The 22,632-nt window shown below is 40.3% G+C and overlaps 1 protein-coding gene across 1 annotated transcript; it reads left to right on the forward strand.

The window, feature by feature from the left end:
- Positions 1-1,993: 1,993 nt before the first annotated feature.
- Positions 1,994-22,591, forward strand: LOC139752147 (Y+L amino acid transporter 2-like). Its single transcript, XM_071668077.1, has 10 exons — positions 1,994-2,045; positions 8,009-8,331; positions 11,355-11,576; positions 13,897-14,122; positions 15,051-15,095; positions 16,968-17,091; positions 18,613-18,813; positions 19,321-19,470; positions 20,042-20,219; positions 20,615-22,591. The coding sequence occupies exons 2-10, from the start codon at positions 8,019-8,021 to the stop codon at positions 20,680-20,682; spliced, it is 1,527 nt and encodes a 508-aa protein (XP_071524178.1). The 5' UTR covers positions 1,994-2,045; positions 8,009-8,018; the 3' UTR covers positions 20,683-22,591.
- The last annotated feature ends 41 nt before the right edge of the window (positions 22,592-22,632 follow it).

Here is a 22,632-nt window from a genome sequence, read left to right on the forward strand (position 1 = left end):
CCGTTCGTCATGCAGGTTTACATCATATATATATATATATATATATATATATATATATATATATATATATATATATATATATATATATATATATATATACATATATATTATTATATTTCTTATTATACTTTGTCGCTGTCTCCCGCGTTTGCGAGGTAGCGCAAGGAAACAGACGAAAGAAATGGCCCAACCCCCCCCATACACATGTATATACATACGTCCACACACGCAAATATACATACCTACACAGCTTTCCATAGCTTACCCCAGACGCTTCACATGCCCTGATTCAATCCACTGACAGCACGTCAACCCCGGTATACCACATCGCTCCAATTCACTCTATTCCTTGCCCTCCTTTCACCCTCCTGCATGTTCAGGCCCCGATCACACAAAATCTTTTTCACTCCATCTTTCCACCTCCAATTTGGTCTCCCTCTTCTCCTCGTTCCCTCCACCTCCGACACATATATCCTCTTGGTCAATCTTTCCTCACTCATCCTCTCCATGTGCCCAAACCACTTCAAAACACCCTCTTCTGCTCTCTCAACCACGCTCTTTTTATTTCCACACATCTCTCTTACCCTTACGTTACTCACTCGATCAAACCACCTCACACCACACATTGTCCTCAAACATCTCATTTCCAGCACATCCATCCTCCTGCGCACAACTCTATATATATATATATATATATATATATATATATATATATATATATATATATATATATATATATATATATATATGTGTGTGTGTGTGTGTGTGTGTGTGTGTGTGTGTGTGTGTGTGTGTGTGTGTGAGTGTGTGTGTGTGTGTTCACTTGCATATGTATTTAAATATGTAAACATACAAATGGGAACTTAAAGTTAGAATCTTCACAAACACTGAGTCAGTTATCTTCAAAGACAACCACTGATAAATCATTTATGATAATGATTTAGATCATTAGGGTTTGGATGATTATGAAGTGGTCTTGAAAGCCAAAACTTTTACAGTGATAAAGAAATTATTGCGTGTCAGAAGTTGCTCACAAAGAACCATACCTCTGGCCTGTGGCTGAAGGCCATTTAATCAGGCTCGAAAATTCTTCCTTCGAAGAATTATGTGCAACATCCTTAAACATCACAAAAGCCGCACTGCATCACTCCGCTAAACTAGTGTTTCACCCAGCACAGAAGGTTTGCACCTTCACTGATCAGTCTTCATTCACTCTGTAAAAACGAGACGTACAAATCCAGCTCACACTCTCCATTGAATAGACAGACTTTACTCATGATTGACACAATTGACAACGCACTTAACATTAACTGCCCACACTAATAACGTAAACATAAAAGCAACGTACAAATTAAATGCCCTCTGAACATTAACTAGCACCAGATCTGGACAAGAAAAGGGATCCCTTATCCTGTGCAAACAATTCGTCCGGTTTACTTTAAACTTTGCCTGGTGTTCCACCATCTCAAAAGCAAATAGGATGAATCTACATACTACATAAAATGGTGCACGGTCTTTGAACTGCTGGAATTCCTGGAAAAAAAAAGAGGATATATATATATATAGATAAACAGACACATAAACACACCAAAGTTTACGTTTCCACAATGGACATAGGAAGTATGTTGTATAAATTTCCATATCACCTGACATCATTATCGTCTATTGCCCTCAAAGTAATTTTATTTTTTTCCACAGGATGTGCTTGTAGCAGTTTAAAATGCTGTTAATCCTGTCCCTTGTTGTCTCGCTGGTTGAAGAACTGTAATCGCCCCACGTATCCTTCAGTTGCCATTTATTTCAATTCATTTTGTTTATTCGAGCATTACTGAACCCCGTTATGCATTTCTACATTTCCCATATCTTATCCGTGAGTAAGCTTCAATTCAACGATGGAAAATTGTAAATGTAAAGTGTAGATGCAGACGATAATTATCTAGATATATATATTGTGGTCGCATCTTGAGCCAACTTTCGGCGTTCCAAGCGGTGAGTGCGGCCAGAGTGTACGACGCTGTGTGTCTGGCTACTTGTGCATCTACGAGGTAAGACGATTTGATCTTTCAAACGCCTGAGTGCTAGGGGATTCCCGTGCGTTTATCATACAATATTATACATTACATTATCATCAGAAAGCGAACGGAGAGAAGTGAGTGTTCAATGTACGAAAGCAAAGTTCATACACTTTATAAAGATATGGTTTAGGGCAACAGCTTTTATACAGGTTAATGGAAAACTAAATAACTGTGGTTTATAAAATGTGAAAAGCCATTTAAAGTCTCCACAGGTTAATATAAGCATACCAGTGTCAAACACGGACGTTTTTAGGTTAACTACGTGTGTTTTCAGTTACTGACAACTAGCAAGTACTTTAATCATACATTTTGGTACTAGTGCAATATCTCAGTGATATCTATATTTATTGTATATTTTTTCCCTAGTATTGTCACTCCATTAGTTATCTTCCATCCTATTTAGATACTGCCATTACCAAGGAAGATCTTAAGCAATATTAACCCACCACTCGTAAGGCTAGATTTCCTCTATGCTCGCTAAGATTACGTAATATCCTGGTGCGTTTCGATGCAAGATGTAACAATGTCTTTCCATCACTGCTTTTTGTCACGTTTCCTTGAAGTATGTTAACTCTCCTTTGTAGAGCTCTTTTTTTGAAGATTTACAGTGATATTCTAAGCTTTCAGACAGTGTGATGTCCACTGGACTTGATTCTATCACTCAGGAAAAAAGAAACAAGGAAAGAAAACTGTAGTTATAAACACACAGCGAGCAACTAATAGAAAATATGATATCCACACGTGTCATCCGTTAGTTAGTTAAGGCTGGACGTTGTGCGTAAGGATCTTTCTAAACGTGAAGATTCAATGTTTGCCTCAATTAGTTTATTTTCAACCGAGTATTGCGCGCCTCAAGAAAGACAGAAAGATGGGAGCACAGAAAAGACGTCTCCTTTCTTTTTCTTTATTCTCTTATCTTAATGATAATAATGATGATAATAATGATAATGATGATAATAATGATGATAATGATGATGAAGATAATGATAGTGATAATAATAATAATAATAATAATAATAATAATAATAATAACGATGATAATGATAATAATGATAATGATAATTATCCCTTACACGTTCGCCGTTTTCTGCCGTTTCCGAGACAGCGCCAGCAACGAGATTATTTTATTATTATTATTATCATCATTACTATCATTATTATTAATATTCCAATCTTTATTTCGAGGAAGTATTTTCTTGAATAACGATTATTGCATCACCAGAAGGAATACAATGGGGTTGAGTTTAACTGTGAAGACAAGATAGAGTGGGAGCGTCTGTACGTTATCTTAGACTTCACAACACCTAAAGGAGATGTGGAAGAGTTTTTAGTTTGTGGTTATAATAACCTTGCCCGTTGATAACTCCACTGTACAACTAACCATGAATTACGGAAGATTATGAGGACGAAAGTCTTGAGAGACTCTCTTTCTCTCTCTCTCTCTCTCTCTCTCTCTCTCTCTCTCTCTCTCTCTCTCTCTCTCTCTCTCTCTCTCTTAGAATAACAGCCCATGAATCACCCGGACGTTGACTTACTACTATATGAGGCTCCTGGCAGAGTAGATCAATCCTTGTCTCGAATTAGATACACACTAAAGAAGTAGAAGAAATGAGAAAAAAGTTTGAGGGTTAATGAGTGTCTTGTGGATATGCAATGTACAAGCGCGTCTCGGTGGTGACCAGCTGCACGATAAGCTCGGGTGAGAGAGGGTCGCTTAAGACTTCTAGAAACCCAGCAGTGACCCTCACAAATCAGGATGACTTTCGCACCAGCCACAGGTTATTACCACAGCGTTACATGTGTGCGTTGCGTGGCGGTGGCAACGGGCCATACCCACGCTTCTTCGACCACATGACTCTCGCCTTCAGCTGAGTTGCATCATTCACTAGTTCGAAGCGAAGGAACTAACCCCTCTGTATCATCAGTAAGAGCAGCTGGATTCAGGCGCACTTGTCCTGTGTTGATACGAAGGATTTCTATGCATACATTCGTCTGTGTTGTTACGAAAGATGTTCATATCCACCCACCAAAATCTGTGTGTTGTTATGAAGGGATTTCATGAACAAAGAACGTTTAGGATGTAGGATTTAGGCGCACTTCTCTATGTTGATACGAAGGATTTCTATACATACATTCGTCTGTGTTGTTACGAAAGATATTCATATCCATATTCCAGTATGTGTGTGTTGTTATGAAGGGATTTCATGAACAAAGAACGTCGTTTAGAAATAATGACATTTCACAAGCTTGAGGCAAAGGTCCAGTAACAGGAACTGCCTGTAAAACTTTCCTACTTGCCTGACGTGGGAGGACCGCGTATCTTGGCCTCGTTTTCTGGGGAAACCCTTGTTGGAATACACATACACACACACCCCGAGGCTTCTGGCGGTGCTGGTAAGAGGAACAGATAAAAAAAAAAGAAAAAAAGAGCCAGTCATGCAAGGTCTTCATATTATCCTTCTCCTTTATGAGATTTTTTGTTAACCTCACACATCTGTAGATTGCATCAAGTGATACGACGTGACGCGTTTGAACACACACAGACAGGAATATAAACTCAGTATTTAGACACCTTAACAAAATTATGCACTTGCTTAGTCATACGTCTACAGTGACCCCGGGCTGTGACCTAATCATAGTCTTTGAGGTTCTAATTTAAGTGAACACATAAAAAGAAATCAGAAAAGAAGTTAGGTCCAGATATGGTAAGATGAGGATGATGTTGACAGTTAACTAATCCCTCGAGAGGAGTAAGAATAGAATATTAAGAGGAAAGAACATTATAATAAGCAAGACACTCGTTCAATGAAAGATGGAAAGACGTAATTCAGTCGTATAAGAATGGACGAGGAATGGAATAGAATGACTAAGGACTTGGTCAATGCAGACAGCATATGTAAATTTTAGAAGTGTAACAGAGAATGTTCAAGAGATTGGGCCATACGAGTATAAAACTTCATCCCCTTATAATTTAGAGAGAAAATTACAAATAGGTAGTTTCTCTCACACACACACACACACACACACACACACACACACACACACACACACACACACACACACTCCAGTCTAACGGGTCCGGATTTGAATAACAGAGAGGGAAGCTGCCTCACAGTCAACATAGCTGTTCATCCTTCCCTTTGAGGCTCCTTTGTGTATATGTGTATGTATGCATAAAAGTGACATGGTATATATACAAGTTTAAGTGATGGGAGGGGGAGACATGAGTGTAATATTCTGTCCTCCACCACCCACCAAAAAGAGAAAAAATGCCACTCAGACATAAACACACTGACATGGCTGAGGTGTGTGTGTGTGTGTGTGTGTGTGTGTGTGTGTGTGTGTGTGTGTTGTGTTTAGACATATAAGAGTAAAGATATGATACATATACACAAGGTTAATTGACGGGACAACACGAGTGTCATACTCTTTCCCAATAACACACAAATAGTATTCGCCCACTCACTCACCCACACACACACACACACACACACACACACACACACACACACACACACACACACACACACACACACACACACAAGCCAGAAGGCTTCGGATGCTGATCCATGGAGGAAACTGCTGAGGAGAAAAAAAATCAAATTCTTGGCTCACATCAGATATAACCTTAGATAGGCTAAGAGCTGAATCCGGAGGAATGAGAAAAGAATTGCAACAAGTGTTTGTCTACATGTAAGACGAAGGGGAGGGTGGATCTTGGGGAGCAGCCAAGTCCCCCACGACACTGTCATTAGGAAAATAGAAATATCGGTGTTGATGACTTCTCTTTGGACGAGTTTCGTACCTAACACAGCAAGGAAGACAAAACCGACAACCCCACAAAACGCGACTTAAGATAAACCGCGACAATTACGCAGACTTTACGTCGATCGAGATATGATAACCACTTACGAATCCCTCAAGAAACCTAATGAGGTTACCGCAGCCCACCTCCTTCAGGGCAGATGACAACACATAAACCCCGTAATGAACGAGGCAAGAACAGCAGCTGCAGTACGTCAGAAAAATTCCTGGACATTGGGGCGAGCTAAACGAAGAAGAGAAAGTCATCGAAATTCGCCTTGAAAATCTAAAACTATTATCGAGGTATTAGCGAGGTAGCGCAAGGAAAATGACGAAAGAATGGCCCAACCAACCCACATGCACATGTATATACATACGTCCACACACGCACATATGTATATCTATACATTTCAACGTATACATATATATACATACACAGACATATACATATATACCCATGTACGTAATTCATACTTGCTGCCTTTATTCATTCTCGTCGCCACCCCGCCACACATGAAGTGACAACCTCCTCCCCCCGCACGCACGCGAGGTAGCGCTAGGAAAAGACAACAGGCTACATTCGTTCACATTCAGTCTCTTGCTGTCGTGTATAATGCACCGAAACCACAGCTCCCTTTCCACGTCCAGGCCCCACAAAACGTTTCATGGTTTACCCCAGGCGCTTCACATGCCCTGGTTCAATTCATTAACAGCACATCGACCCCAGTATACCACATCGTTTCAATTCACTCTGTTCCTTGCACGCCTTTCACCCTCCTGCGTGTTCAGGCCTCGATCGCTCAAAATCTTTTTCACACCATCCTTCCACCTCCAATTTAGTCTCCCACTTCTCCTCGTTCCCTCCAACTCTGACACATATATCCTCTTTGTCAATCTTTCCTCACTCATTCTCTCCATGTGACCAAACCATTTCAATACACCCTCTTCTGCTCTCTCAAACACACTCTTAATTACCACACATCTCTCTTACCCTTTTATTACTTACTCGATCAAACCACCTCACACCACATATTGTCCTCACACAACTCATTTCCAACACATCCACCCTCCTCCGCAAGAGTTTTGGAGAGAGGGGCAAGTATGCAGTCTGTTGTGGATGAGTGGACTTGGGAAGTGAGTCAGTTGTTGTTCGCTGATGATACAGCGCTGGTGGCTGATTCGGGTGAGAAACTGCAGAAACTGGTGACTGAGTTTGATAAAGTGTGTGAAAGAAGAAAGCTGAGAGTGAATGTGAATAAGAGCAAGGTTATTAGGTACAGTAGGGTTGAGGGACAAGTCAGTTCGGAGGTGAGTTTGAATGGAGAAAAACTGGAGGAAGTGAAGTGTTTTAGATATCTGGGAGTGGATTTGGCAGCGGATGGAACCATGTTTCATGAGTCCCTTTTATATTTCTTCAAACAGCCCCACACAGCACTCAAGGAGCCTGCAATGATGTTGTGTGTGTGTGTGTGTGTGTGTGTGTGTGTGTGTGTGTCTGTGCGTGTGTCTGTGTGTGTGTCTGTGTGTGTGTGTGTGTGTGTGTGTTGACAGAGATAGATAGATAGAGAGAGAGAGAGAGAGAGAGAGAGAGAGAGAGAGAGAGAGAGAGAGAGAGAGAGAGAGAGAGAGAGAGAGAGAGACGATGAGGTCAGCAGAGCCTGTCCCCTGTCTTTGGCCGTAACCACACCATCAACAATAGATCCATCTGATCCATGTCTGTTAACCTGAAACGAAAGTGTAACTTGAGACACAAGTTGTAGACGGGATGGCCATCATAATTCCTTTTTGTGTACAATTCATTTATAAACAATATATGATTTATGTATGATTTTCTGCTAAATATTACCACTATCGACAGAAATATTTAATAATTTTGCATAATTTTCTCTCGATTTCTTGTGTTATTTGCCATTAGTGTCCATATTAATCAATTTTGGTATTACACCTTTGAAATCTCTTCTCATTCGTCTCTCTCTCTCTCTCTCTCTCTCTCTCTCTCTCTCTCTCTCTCTCTCTCTCTCTCTCTCTCTCTCTCTCCACTCTCTAAAGCATCCTTCATCCTCATCGTTTTAATAATCATGTCTTCGGTGACATATATACGTTGACTTAATAAACCTCATCAATTTCAGATATTTGAGAATGATGGAGAGGTGGAGTTCCAACACTCGGGTCAGCACAGACGAGGAGTCTGACGGAGATGACCACGAGCGATCATATCAGGTCTCAGACATCAAGGCCAAGGACGAAGACTCCATAGGATCAGTGAAGTTGAAGAGGAAACTAGGTGTCTTCGAGGGTGTGGCGGTGATCATCGGCTGCGTCGTGGGCTCTGGGATCTTCGTGTCTCCCAAGGGCGTCCTGCAGTACAGTGGGAGTATAGGACTATCGCTCGCTGTGTGGGTCGTGAGCGGGCTTCTCTCGATGTTGGGTGCGCTCTGCTTCGCTGAGCTAGGTAGAGTGACTAATCTTTATTTTGCCTTCATGCTGCATGACCTCTCTCTCTCTCTCTCTCTCTCTCTCTCTCTCTCTCTCTCTCTCTCTCTCTCTCTCTCTCTCTCTCTCTCTCTCCTTCTCTCTACGTCTGCTCACCCTTAGTTTTATTAGAGTACCAATGACTCTCTCATAATTTTCTTTTAAACTTTAGATTTTATATCTTCGGCTTCGTAACTTTTACCACGTTCTGAAAGTGTATCAGTCTGAGTTGATTTAGAGACAAGGGTTGAATTATTCACATTGTGTTTAAAAGGATTCTCTAAGACAGCACTATAATGACACACTCTTATGGATGAATTAAATCAACAGAAAGTGATTTAGTATTAGCTATCTTCTTCATAAGTCTTATGTTTTGAATGATGCCAAAGAATCGAGGTCATTGAGATAATCTAGAATCAATCATATCAAAGGAAAATAGTAAGTTACAATAATCATAAGGTCTTTAACAACTTCCTTACATTTTGTTGTCTTCAAAGGATAAATATCCTTTTAGAATTTTACCAGTGACAACTTTCCATCAACCTCTTCCTGCCTCTGGATGATTACGGGAATTCAAATACCTCATTACTTATAGAAAAATGTAGTTTATTGTATACCAGTATTTATCAGCGAATTTCAAAATGAGAAAAGAAAGATCATATTATACGGTCTTTAAAAAACACATTAGATCCACGCCCTTACAGATACAGTAAATGGCCACTGCTCGGGGCATTCCCTCAATGTGTTACTTTTTGTCTTATCGAAACAACGGATGTAATTAAGCTTTTCAAGATTAGGTAATGGTACAGTCCCAGATATCACAGTGTAAGATTACATTTAGTAGAGTTAGTTCTTATCATCCGTTTTTAAGATTACATTGAGCTGCTCCAGAGAAAGAGTTCATATCACCCCCTGGTACATTAACACGTGAGAGTAAAGAAAGAAAAGATAACTTCTTGAGTACTATTAAAAGACCCTTTGCAACACTGACGAGAGAACGATGCGTTTGGTATCAATGATTGACTCATGTCGACACATCATACCCAAGGGTCGTAAGGTCGTACTCAAGGGTGGTACCGTCGTTCTCAAGGGTTATACCGTCGTACTCAAGGTCGTATCGTCTTACTCAAGAGTCGTAACGTCGTATTTAAGCGTCATACCCGTCGTACTCAAGAGTCGTAACGTCGTATCTAAGGGTCATACCCGTCGTACTCAAGGATTGTACCGTCGTACTCAAGGGTCGTGCCGTCGTACTCGAGAGTCGTAACGTTTTAGGCTATCCCTGTCTGAGAGAGGACTAACCCCGGTAACCGCCGCCCAGAAGCAATGCAAGAGTTACCACACCAAACATTTCCGTGCTGGTTTTTCACTTGGCGTCTGGGTGGTGTTTCCATCACGCGAAACACTCCAGTAGTAAAGAAAGGAAAAAGTATAGATCATTTGGCAAGTGCCAAGAGGCTTCCTAAGGGTGTCAAGTAGGTCAGCCAAACCAAACAAACCTGTTGGCACTATAAACGAGTTCTTGATCACAGCCACAAACAAAAATAAACGCTACATTCGGCGTCGTAGGATACATCAGACAGTGTTGCCATCTAATGAGACTGGAAGTTTAAGTCTGGCTTTGTGGCATCTGAATGCAACACCTAAATTTCAACGTCATTTTGTTTGTATTTGATATTTCATTATCTTATTGAAGTGTACTGAAGATGATTCGTAATATAGGTTAGGAGTTTTTGAACAAAACGTTGATTCACTTGTATTAACGGATGAACGAGGTAGAGAAGCTGATATATAATATACGAAATGAGTAGAGAATGAACGAACATTTTGAGTAATGGGAATGTCTATTGTTGTTATATAGGAGCTAAGATTCTGTATACTGAGATGACTATGGCTGCAACCTCATTGCAAGCACATAATTATTGTACATTTAGGTTCCTTATTGCACAGCCTGACCTCAAAAGACGCAAAATACAACAGACACTGTTATTAAGACAAGAAGAATAGTCTGTCAATTTTTTTGAGAGAATGAAAAATTTATTTTCTTTTTCGAAATGGGTAGATGATATGTGTTACTTAAGAGGGGAAGGTGAGACCCCATTCTTGTAAACATTTTAGAATAAAAAATGGCTAAAAGTAATATCATTAATAATTTTTTCAGTTATACTAACTTAAACACACCATTCAGATTAGGTGTTCCCAATTACGAATTTAGAGATGAATAAGTTCTATATACACATATGAAAATAAAGCATCCATCAACAACTCATAAGGTAAATAATAATAATAATCAAGAAAAAGATTTTTCTTTTTTTTCCTTTTTAGTTCTTTCTGAAGTGGTTTAAATTCCTTCCTGTTTTGTTCAAGAGTCGGTAATCTCGTTGCGTCTGAGTGTTTATTGCTTAGCTGAAGTGACTCACGCACGAAACACGTTCCGGTGTGTTCATCTCCGTGTTTCATATCTTTTGTCGATACATTAGTGTGACCAACTTCTAAGCATGATGGTATGATCTTTGACCACGACGGTAGGAACGCTGAGCACGACATTATGACCTCTGAGCACAACGTTATAACCCTGGAGCACGACGATACGAACTTGGAACACAAACGGTATGAACTTTGAGTGGTATGACCCTTGAGTATAATGATTGTACGACCCTTGGGTATTGATAACCTCCCCTTGGACCGAATTCAGTTAACAGCACCGCGATTTCATTGCACGAACACCTATGCGACTGAAGTGATGACCTGCAGACGATACATTGTCAAGCCACCAACGATTCTTCTGTCCATGTGTCCCTTAGACTGACGTATGCCTCATAATGCTTTTGTCTGAGGTGACTGAACTGACTCTCTCGTCTTCGGGAGTCATCCTCTTCAGGTATTACGAACCCAGAAAGTTATATCCCCCCCCCCCCCATACGCATTATGGTGGTGAATACATTGCTTTCTATCAGGATCTCCTTTATATATGATATGCTTCATTTAGTCATTCTTTTCCAGGCACGATGATTCCAGAGAGCGGCGGTATGTATAGCTATTTGTTTCGAGCCTTCGGGCCGGTTCCAGCCTTCTTGTACATGTGGGTCACCACGCTCACCAGGAACTCGGCGGGGACTGCTGTTATTGCCATCACCTTCGCCAACTACTTCATTCAGCTCGTACTACCAGACTGCGAGGCAGCTCCAGAGATACCAGCAAGACTTTTCGCAGCTGCCTTGATATGTAAGTCCAAGAGCGTGAAAATATAAGTCCTGTGTGTGTGTGTGTGAGATGAACACGTCGGTGCTCCTTTGGAGACTGCGTTCTCTGTATGGTCAGATTCTAATGGAAGTGTTTGGTATTGGTATTGTGCTTTTATTCAGGTCACTGAGCTTCTTCACGTGTTCATAATGAAAGCTGAATAACCTCCTGTGTTTTGAGTTGATAGACGGTTCTTAGCCCCCAAAGCTCCCTTATCTACATTGCTCAGCTGGTTTTTCCTTAGTGCTTCTCAGAATATCCTGTAACCTAAATACAAGTATGAAATATTCTCAGTCAACGGGAGGCAAGTTCCAAGGAATACACGCACAATACATTTTAAAATCAGGTTTAATTTCAGCTCTGATTAAGTACTTGACACGTAATTTACATAATTTATGCTTATTCCATGAATATTTGATTCGACAAATTGGGAAATGTTTCTAATTTGAGTTGTTCTCCTTTTTCAGACAATATATATATATATATATATATATATATATATATATATATATATATATATATATATATATATATTTTTTTTTTTTTTTTTTTTTTTTTTCATACTATTTGCCATTTCCCGCGTTAGCGAGGTAGCGTTAAGAACAGAGAACTGGGCCTTAGAGGGAATATCCTCACCTGACCCCCTTCTCTGTTCCTTCTTTTGGAAAATTAAAAAAAAAAAACAAGAAAGGGGAGGATTTCCAGCCACCCGCTCCCTCCCCTTTTAGTCGCCTTCTACGACACGCAGGGAATACGTGGGAAGTATTCTTTCTCCCCTATCCCCAGGGATATATATATATATATATATTTATATATATATATATATATATATATATATATATATATATATATTTATGTAAATATATATATATATACATATACATATATATATATATATATATATATATATATATATATATATTTATATATATATATATATATATATATATATATATATATATATATATATATATATATATATATATATATATATATATATAACACATGCACCTTATTCTCCCCCAAACCCGATCACCTCCCTGTGTCGGCAAGGTAGAGCTAGGAAACAGATGAAGAGAGGCCATATCCACTCACATTCATTCTCTAGCTGTCATGTGTAATGCACCAAAATCACAGCTTCCAACCCACTCCCAGGCCCCACAAACCAAACCTTTCCATGGTTTAGCCCAGACAGTTCACATGCCCTGGTTTAGTCCATTGACAGCAAATCGATCCCAGTGTACTGCATTGTTCCAATTACTCTTTTCCATGCACACCTTTCACCCTCCTGCTTGTTCAGGCCCTGATCGCTCAGAATCTTTTTCACTTCATCCTTTCACCTCAATTTTGGTCTCCTGCTTCTCCTTGATCCCTTCACTTCTGATGCTCATATCCTCTTTGTCAACCTTTCTTCACTCATTCTCTCCATATGGCCAAATCATTTCAGCACACTCTCTTCTGCTTTCTCAACACACTTTTTATTACCATATAGGGGAGAAAGAATACTTCCCACGTATTCCCTGCGTGTCGTAGAAGGCGACTAAAAGGGGAGGGAGCGGGGGGCTGGAAATCCTCCCCTCTCACTTTTTTTTTTAATTTTCCAAAAGAGGGAACAGAGAAGGGGCCCAGGTGAGGATATTCCCTCAAGGGCCCAGTCCTCTGTTCTCAACGCTACCTCGCTAATGCGGGAAATGGCGAATAGTATGAAAGAAAGAAAAGATATATATATATATATATATATATATATATATATATATATATATATATTTTTTTTTTTTCATATATATATATATATATATATATATATATATATATATATATATATATATATATATATATATATATATATATATATATATACACACACACATAATGTTTGCTGATATATTTTCCAACCTTAGTTTCCCCACTTCGTATCAACAGTTAAACACCACACTTAACTAATGAGTCTGTTTACTCTGAAAATGTTCTATTCGGCCAAGTACATCACGTTCTATCTCCAGCTGCTGCACATTTGTTCTCTAACTTAATGCTTTTTGTACCTAATACAAATATGAGAAACAATGTTCTGTCTTATACTTTCTGAAAACATCTATTTACATGCAGCAGTTGGGTTGGCTCCTTATCAAAGGATGTAGATTACCCTCATCACATACATCATGAATGACATCACGTAGAATGGATGTATAAACGACTGAAGAAACTCTTTCCCTATGGTGTATCATCATCGTACACTTTATTTTTCCAAGCAGATCTTATTATGTCTCAAACACATCCTCACATCTGATCCTTTATTTATCAGGTTTCTTGACGTGGATCAACTGCACCAACGTGAGGTGGGTGGCTCGGGTTCAAAATCTCTTCACGGTGGCCAAGATGGGCGCTCTGGTCATTATCATCGTCGCTGGGCTGTACCACCTGGCCAGCGGACACCTGGAGAACTACCAGAGTCCTTTGGCTGGCACGAGCTGGACAGCGGTAGCCATCTCCACCGCCATCTACCAGAGTCTCTTTTCCTACACTGGTTGGTAGGTTGTGCTGCACTTTGTGTCGTGGGAGATCTATGCTCGCCATGAATATTAAAAGTTGTATCGGTGAAGATCTACTCCATGGATATTCAAGGTTGTATCGGTGAGGATCTAACACACACACACACACACACACACACACACACACACACACACAGAGTGGAATACGGTTTGAGAATCTTTTATGTTCTTTGCGAACGTCTGATGGAAAATACAATGGGCCATGTAACGCAGTGAGAGAGTGTATGGTCTTTAGAAATATCTTAAACACTTGAAGAAGGGGCACAAGTTTTTCTTTCTTTTTCATTGGTGGCAACAGAAAGATATCAATGGCTTTAGGAATCCAGTCAGTCAAATGGACCAAAGCCCACATCACAACCATTATACTCTTCCACCTAAATGTACTCTGGTTTTAACGTCCCTCTCATACGAATCCTCGATCTTACGCCAGAAATATATATAATTTTTCCCGCAGTCCAGATTTCATTTGAAAGCTTCTAAGTATAAGTATATTGTAAAAAAAAAAAGTTTAGTAGCGTTCATTCATTTAGACTCTAAATGAATTAATGTTACTCTAAATTCTTAAGATATGGAAAACATTTTATCCACTCTACTTGCGCCATATCCCTTAATGAATACATATAACCAAATGTGAGACCCCTAGATCCTTGAGTTCATGGCAGATATGAGCACAAGTACCCATGAAAAAACATTATAATGAAGGAAGATCGAGAGACCCATGAAAATTCAAATTAGTTTTTTTTTCTTCTTCATATCTTCTTTCTCGTCAGATATAGTCATCTTCACAGACGCCACTGCATATACGGGACGTTTCATTTGGTTTGTCTCTGCTTTACTGTGTCTTATGCCATTAGAAAATGTCTCAATTTCATTTATTTATATTGATATATTTTTCCTCTTTTGGCAGGGACTACCTAAACGTCGTCATTGAAGAAATGAAAAACCCGAGCAGGTAGGTGCACGAAGATCTAGTGACTGTATTCTCTTTACAAGACAGGTTATTGGAACGTGTGACTCGCAAACGATATGGAAGCAAGTATACACTTGATGAAGGAAATATAACTGGCATTTCCAGTCGTTTACGAGTGTAGGAGTTAGACATCCATTATGAAAGTATCTATTCAGTGACTTGATGTATAATCTCATTTCGAAGAGAAAAACAAGAAAATCCGCAAAAGGATTACTTCATAATCTTATTATTGTGTGATATTTTGAGTACGAACTGATAGATTATGTCTTTATCTTATAATGGACTGAGGCGACATGTTCTGAAAAAATACTTATATCTTTTTGTACCTAAAAACGCTGACATCTGTGACAAGCATACGTTATCACGAGCCAGCAAAATGTTCACAGGAAACACCATAAACTTTCAGCCAATTCTGAGTTGGTCATGTAGAAATATCGCTGCATATAGCATAAGGCAGTTTTCAGATACCATTTCAAAGGTGCGTTTGAACATAAGATGTTGAAAGTAAACTGTACCAGTATTTGCATTACTTTACAATCACTGTCTGCATGGCCTAACATCACTGTGTTGTTTGCGTTACAGCACTAATTTAAGTAGAATTGGAAACCTTATTTGTAAGAAGGTGATGACGGAAAGGATTCTTTACGATCCTCAGATAATTTGGTATTTCGTCAGAGGACGTCGTGTATATGAATCTCAAGGCAATAACACGCTACCTTTAATATCCCACCGAATGCGTGTAAATCTTTCTCATGATAAGATTATCCCTCGGCACACACACGATAAAAAAGGGTTGCATTGCTACCCAAAGATATTCATGGTAGAAACGCTCTTTGATCACTAAGATATTCGTGGGAGAAAAGCTCTATGATCACTAAGATATTCGTGGTAGAAACGCTCTATGATCACTAGGATATTCGTGGTAGAAACGCTCTATCATCACTAAGATATTCGTTGGAGAAACGCTCTATGATCACTTAGATATTCGTGGTAGAAACGCTCTATGATCACTAAGATATTCGTGGTAGAAACGCTCTATGATCACTAAGATATTCGTGGTAGAAACGCTCTATGATCACTAAGATATTCGTGGTAGAAACGCTCTATGATCACTTAGATATTCGTGGTAGAAACGCTCTATGATCACTAAGATATTCGAGGTAGAAACGCTCTATGATCACGAAGTGCTCGAGCGTCAGTCTGTTATTCATTCTAGACCTAAGAAATCCTCATGATGAAACTTGGTGTATTGCTGGCGACACATGTACATTATACCTGTTTCTCTGCAGCCAGATACAGCAGATATCTGTGCTTTACTGGTGAAGGGAAGGAAGATAACGAGTCAAACTCGTGTGGATTCCCTTAAGCTTACGTCTTTGAAAACATGATAAGGCTAATGCCTTAAGTCACACAGATCGACAACTAAGAAAAGCCTTTAATTAAAACCCGCTAACCATAAATGCATGTTTGTGTCATGCCTAGATTCATGATATATAGAATTTATACCACAATATGCCTTAATTAAAGGCCATAAAAAAGATTCAGGTATGACCGCAGTTAAACCATATGTAAAACAAAATATGTATTGATGATATTCATATCTGTACTGTGGTGAATTAGAAATAGCATCAATATTCTAGTCTGTAAGTTCATCATATATTATTCTTTATGCTGACAACATGAAGGTGTGAAATAAGAATCTTTATCATTTCTATAAATTTCATGGTAAGAAGACCTTTTCCATACAGTGTAGTATCTTACAGTTATTATGTCTAATTTGCATATGAACACTACAGATAAAGTCTCGCCGGATCAGAGGTACAGTTTGTCTAGATCGTTGTCTTTACCTGACAGGAACCTCCCATTCTCCATCATCCTGTCAACCTCCCTCATCACCCTCCTGTACACCCTCACGAACGTCGCCTACTTCGCTGTTCTCACACCGACGGAGATGCTCTCCTCCAACGCCGTGGCCATGGTGAGTGTTCCTCAAAAGTGTGGTCATGATGGCTGCTCCTCTGCCAGTGGTTGTCGTTATGGTGGGTTTCTTCGACGAGTGGTGTATGGTCATGCTGGGTTTCTTTTCCAGTGGTGTATGGTCATGGTGGGTTTCTTTTCCAGTGGTGTGGTTATAATGGGTTTCTTTTCCAGTGGTGTGGTCATGGTGGGTTTCTTCGTCGAGTGGTGTATAGTCATGGTGGGTTTCTTTTCCAGTGGTGTGGTCATGGTGGGTTTCTTTTCCAGTGGTGTGGTCATGGTGGGTTTCTTTTCCAGTGGTGTGATCATGGTGGGTTTCTTTTCCAGTGGTGTGGTCATGCTGGGTTTCTTTTCCAGTGGCGTGGTCATGGTGGGTTTCTTTTCCAGTGGTGTGATCATGGTGGGTTTCTTTTCCAGTGGCGTGGTCATGGTGGGTTTCTTTTCCAGTGGTGTGGTCATGGTGGGTTTCTTTTCCAGTGGTGTGATCATGGTGGGTTTCTTTTCCAGTGGTGTGGTCATGGTGGGTTTCTTTTCCAGTGGCGTGGTCATGGTGGGTTTCTTTTCCAGTGGTGTGGTCATGCTGGGTTTCTTTTCCAGTGGTGTGATCATGGTGGGTTTCTTTTCCAGTGGTGTGGTCATGCTGGGTTTCTTTTCCAGTGGCGTGGTCATGGTGGGTTTCTTTTCCAGTGGTATGGTTATGGTGGGTTTCTTTTCCAGTGGTGTGGTCATGGTGGGTTTCTTTTCCAGTGGTGTGATCATGGTGGGTTTCTTTTCCAGTGGTGTGGTCATGGTGGGTTTCTTTTCCAGTGGCGTGGTCATGGTGGGTTTCTTTTCCAGTGGTGTGGTCATGCTGGGTTTCTTTTCCAGTGGTGTGGTCATGGTGGGTTTCTTCGTCGAGTGGTGTATAGTCATGCTGGGTTTCTTTTCCAGTGGCGTGGTCATGGTGGGTTTCTTTTCCAGTGGTGTGATCATGGTGGGTTTCTTTTCCAGTGGTGTGGTCATGCTGGGTTTCTTTTCCAGTGGCGTGGTCATGGTGGGTTTCTTTTCCAGTGGTATGGTTATGGTGGGTTTCTTTTCCAGTGGTGTGGTCATGGTGGGTTTCTTTTCCAGTGGCGTGGTTATGGTGGATTTCTTTTCCAGTGGTGTGGTCATGGTGGGTTTCTTTTCCAGTGGTGTGGTTATGGTGGGTGTCTTTAACCAGTTATGGTGAACGCCTTCATCAGTTCTGTAACCAATGATGTGGATCCAGATATTCAGCCACTGATGGATATATCTCATCACTCTATCAGATAAGCACACGTAAGATGCATGGAGTCTATATAGATATGTGGCTTTCATTTCAGCCTTGAATTACCATATGTGCACAAATCACGTTCTCAGAACTTGTATGTACAACCTTCACATATGACTCTGAAAATTTACAGGTATTTCGCATATGTACACAACGTTGAAAGGTGAAAATCTAATGTTATCAGATGTTCATTTGACTCGAAGTGACTCAGGGTCTCCTCTTTTATGCCAGACCTTCGGCAGTCGCGTGTTGGGGGTGTTCGGGTGGACGATGCCAGTCTTCGTGATGCTGTCCACCTTCGGCGCAACCCACAGCTCCGTCTTCACTCAGTCGCGTCTCATCTTCGTCGGTGCCAGGCGGGGCCACTTCCCACAAGCCCTCAGCCTCGTCAGCATAAGGAACTACACACCTGTACCAGCCGCTATATTCAATGTTAGTTTGTCTTCCAGTTATACTTTACGTATCTGATCCATTGTGGAAAGGTATGGTTCCACACCTCCTCCATTTGGTATCTCAACCTCACTAAATTCCTGTTCCTCTTGCTGTATGTATAGTTTTCCAAAGGGTATCAGTTGACCTTCCAGTTACTCTGTGAAGCCACAGTTGGCAAGGGATGACACAAACCGTATCCAACGAGTGATGAAAGATGACATGCGCACCAGTGGCTGTGTATATTACAGTCATGTCAGGCAAGTAAGGAATTACATTGAAAAGAATAGAAAATCCTTGCGATAGATATGTTTAAAATCCTGTTTTGGTCTGATTATTTAAAGTTTGCTACTCCTTAAACTCGACAGGAGGTGGTGGAGTATATATTTAAGAATTTTTGATAAATGAGCGTGAGCCAGTCTCTGGTAAACATAACCTTGTTAATGGTACAGCTGAGTCCTGCCCGTGGTAAGTGTGATATCATGTCTTTCCCTTGCGTGTTTCCCTCAGGGCCTGACGATCCTGGCGATGCTGGTAGTGCCAGATATCTCCTCCCTCATCAACTACACAGCCTTCAGTGCGTCAGTCATGCACTTAGCCTGTATCTCCGCTCTCTTCTGGTTCCGCTACAAACATCCTGAGTGGAATAGGCCTTTCAAGGTATGGACAACACCTTCGGTGTGATATATATATATATATATATATATATATATATATATATATATATATATATATATATATATATATATATATCAGGAAGTATTATGATAGACTTTCAAAAAACAAAGAATGTTAACTTTATTATTGGAAAAACTCTATTCATCCAATGTCAAATCTGTATCTCTTAGGGGAAAGGAAAAACGAAAATGCTTGTGAATTGTCTCAGTTACTTATTAACGTTTCTGAAGCACAGTTCTTGCTTAAAGAGCTCGTCTTTTCACCACCTAGCAAGTGTTGTTACCTTTACTGACCAGTTGTTCATTGCACGTATACCTTCCTTTGCAGTCTGCAGGTGTTGCATGTCATGCCTCTGTGTTATACTCTTAAGTTCTCATAATTTTTCAACATACGTTCAATGCCAGTAGTTTTTATTTCCCCCCACTTCATACTCTATGAGAATTTTCAATGATTTGTTTCCCTTATTCTTTCCTGACACACGAAGCTCTTTGGTTTCACCTCCTGTATTGGCTTCGTCCAGATTTACTGACCACCTCATCTCTTCCGTTGGCAGGTTCCACTGGTGATTCCGGTGGTCTTCTGGTTCACTCAGGTGTTCATCATGGTCATAACCATCGTCCTGGCGCCCTTGGGAGTCACCGGAGCCATCGCCATCATCCTGATGGGTCTTCCTGTGTATTACCTCACCATATATCGGCAGGACGTCGCCCGCTGCTCCTCCCCTGTTATGGGTTAGTGTCCTCCTCCTTTTCATGGCCAAGTCCTCATCGAGGCCAAATCCTGGATATGAAACTAAGGCAAAACAGAAGAGAGGAAAAGGGAATACTTTAAACCAAAAAGAAAAAAAAGATGATTACTGGGGGATGTGTGAGAGAAATCAGCAGGAGGTCATAAGGGAGATGCCGTGGTTGAAACAGACGACATATGAGACTTTTGGTGAGCAAGTATCAGTAAACTTTAGGGAGAATAAGTCATTTTGGAGGGAGGTTAACGATGAAAGAAAGACGAGAGAACGAATGGGAACATCGGTGACGGGAGGAAAAGTGGAAGTGGTAGCAGGTAGTGATGAGATGAGGAGGAGATGAAGTAAGATGTAGGACTAACCTGAATATCTTTAACTTTTCAGAGAAGATGACCATCGCCCTTCAGAAGGTCTTCTTTTGCCTGCCAGAAGACAGGGGTGACTTACACTGATCATCATCTATCAACGCCTTGCCTCATCGACAGCCATCATATCATGAACGCGGGAGGAAGGGTCATTTAGGAAACCCTGCATTCCCGTAATTCCATACTCATTGATCCGGTACATTGTCGATGCATCAGACGGCCGGCCTGGAAGAATCGGTTCTAACGTCTGTCAGAGGTTCATTCTTCGCCTAATCCTGACATAGCATCTACAACAGACAACACCTTCGTTTTGTCGAAGATGTATCTGATTTTCAGTCATCATCATCTTCATGTACATACGCGGTGGAGCGGGATCAATTGCCATCATCACTCACTAACCGAAGCTCCTGGTTAGTGGTGATATGGAAGTATTCCACGACAGTGACAGGTGATCACCAGGGGGGCCTGAGTCTCGGCCCTACGCAGGTAGAGACTGCCCACGTAAACTGGAGGTAGACTAAAAGGTTTACATACCGAGAGATAGCTTAAGGTTTACAGGCTGTGAATATACATGAGGCTAACTTGCTTTATTTAGGTGAACTGACAAAGTTGGCATTGCAAATGTCAGATGTAATGCTCAAGTTTGTTGATTTTGAGATGGTTTATGTACAAATGTATAAAGATTTGGCCTTATTAAGCAGAGAAACTTACAACGTATGATAAAGAAATATAATCGTCACGATTTGATCATCAGATTATTCAAGACATTAAAGAAACGATTTATAATCAAGAAAAGATAATCCTATACCACTCGTCCTTTACAATAGGAGTCTTTAAATCTTTTAATCTGAGTTACTTTTAGTTCAGAATTGTTCTTGTAAGCAAAATGATACAAATACAGTTCCTTAGTAGTCAGAACTTTTAACTTTTTGGCATCACATTTTGAAATAAAATGAACGTGGAGGAAATTTATGAAAATATCTTTCTTTTGTTTCACCTTAAACTCATCAATTTAGTGTTGCCCAGAGTCCTAAATGGTGTAAATCTCTTGGGTCACACCAGTGGTGGAAGCCGTAACGTGTTGTGACATCAAAGTTACAATCACTTGTTAACTCTTGGCGTGCCATAAGTTCTCTTCCCGAAGTCAGCCACCACATCGATCAGCTCTGGAAGCCGGCACGGACGCTACCACATACTTCTCTCACCTTTTTCCTCGAGAGCTGTACATTACTTCTCTCCTTCCCCAGGAACAGGTAAAGCTCCTACCTTTGCATACCTGTGAAAAATCACACCAGTATCAGAGATACTGACGAGCGAACTATAAACAAAAATCCCCATTTGATATCTTTTTCTTCAGACTTATAGATTTGCCTTCAAGAAAAAATTCTTTTGAAAGATTTGGAAAATAATCAAAGGAAGGCGGAATGCATCACGTACATATCATGGTTAATCACTGACAAAATATAAAGGAATATCGTATGATGATACAGAGCGTCTTACAATGTCTTCCCAAGCCAACCCGCATTTAATGTCTTTAATTCTTCTCTATAGTTGAATGAGTAGATGTATAAGATATACGTGAAGTTTAGGCTTTGTTAAGCCTGGAACGGATGAGATATATATGTATTTTGAAAAGAATCATTGGTTTCCTAGCAAGAATGAAGAGGTTAAAGATTGGTGCCAGAAATAAATGGACAATATTACTCATGACTGATAGAAATCATGTCAACACATTACCCCGTTGGTAATTACCTGGATGTTACAACGACGGCATTTTGTTATACGATGCAGACTTTCACGTAAAATGTACCATATTCCCTTCCTCAGTCTCCTTTCCACTCGCTCTCTTCGTTTCAACTTGAATTGTTGTTCTCTAACTACAAAGCAACACGAGCGAGGCGAAGAGTGAAATGTAAATATTTGTGTTGTGTCCTCGTATCTATGGAAGGTTTCTGTACAAGCCGAAACCTAAGAGAAATAAAGCTCAAAAAGCTTTCGCCTGTGTTTACTCATTACCCCAAACATGCTTATTAATGG

The sequence above is a fragment of the Panulirus ornatus genome, chromosome 12, assembly GCF_036320965.1.
Source record: "Panulirus ornatus isolate Po-2019 chromosome 12, ASM3632096v1, whole genome shotgun sequence".
Taxonomy (NCBI): Eukaryota; Metazoa; Arthropoda; class Malacostraca; order Decapoda; family Palinuridae; genus Panulirus; species Panulirus ornatus.

Excerpts from the sequence above, each read along its gene's own strand:
- LOC139752147 (XM_071668077.1), top strand. The coding sequence starts at position 8,019 with ATGATGGAGAGGTGGAGTTCCAACACTCGGGTCAGCACAGACGAGGAG. Across the intron at positions 14,123-15,050 it reads CTCTTTTCCTACACTGGTTG|GGACTACCTAAACGTCGTCA; the intron begins GTAGGTTGTGCT and ends CTCTTTTGGCAG. Across the intron at positions 17,092-18,612 it reads CCTCCAACGCCGTGGCCATG|ACCTTCGGCAGTCGCGTGTT; the intron begins GTGAGTGTTCCT and ends CTTTTATGCCAG.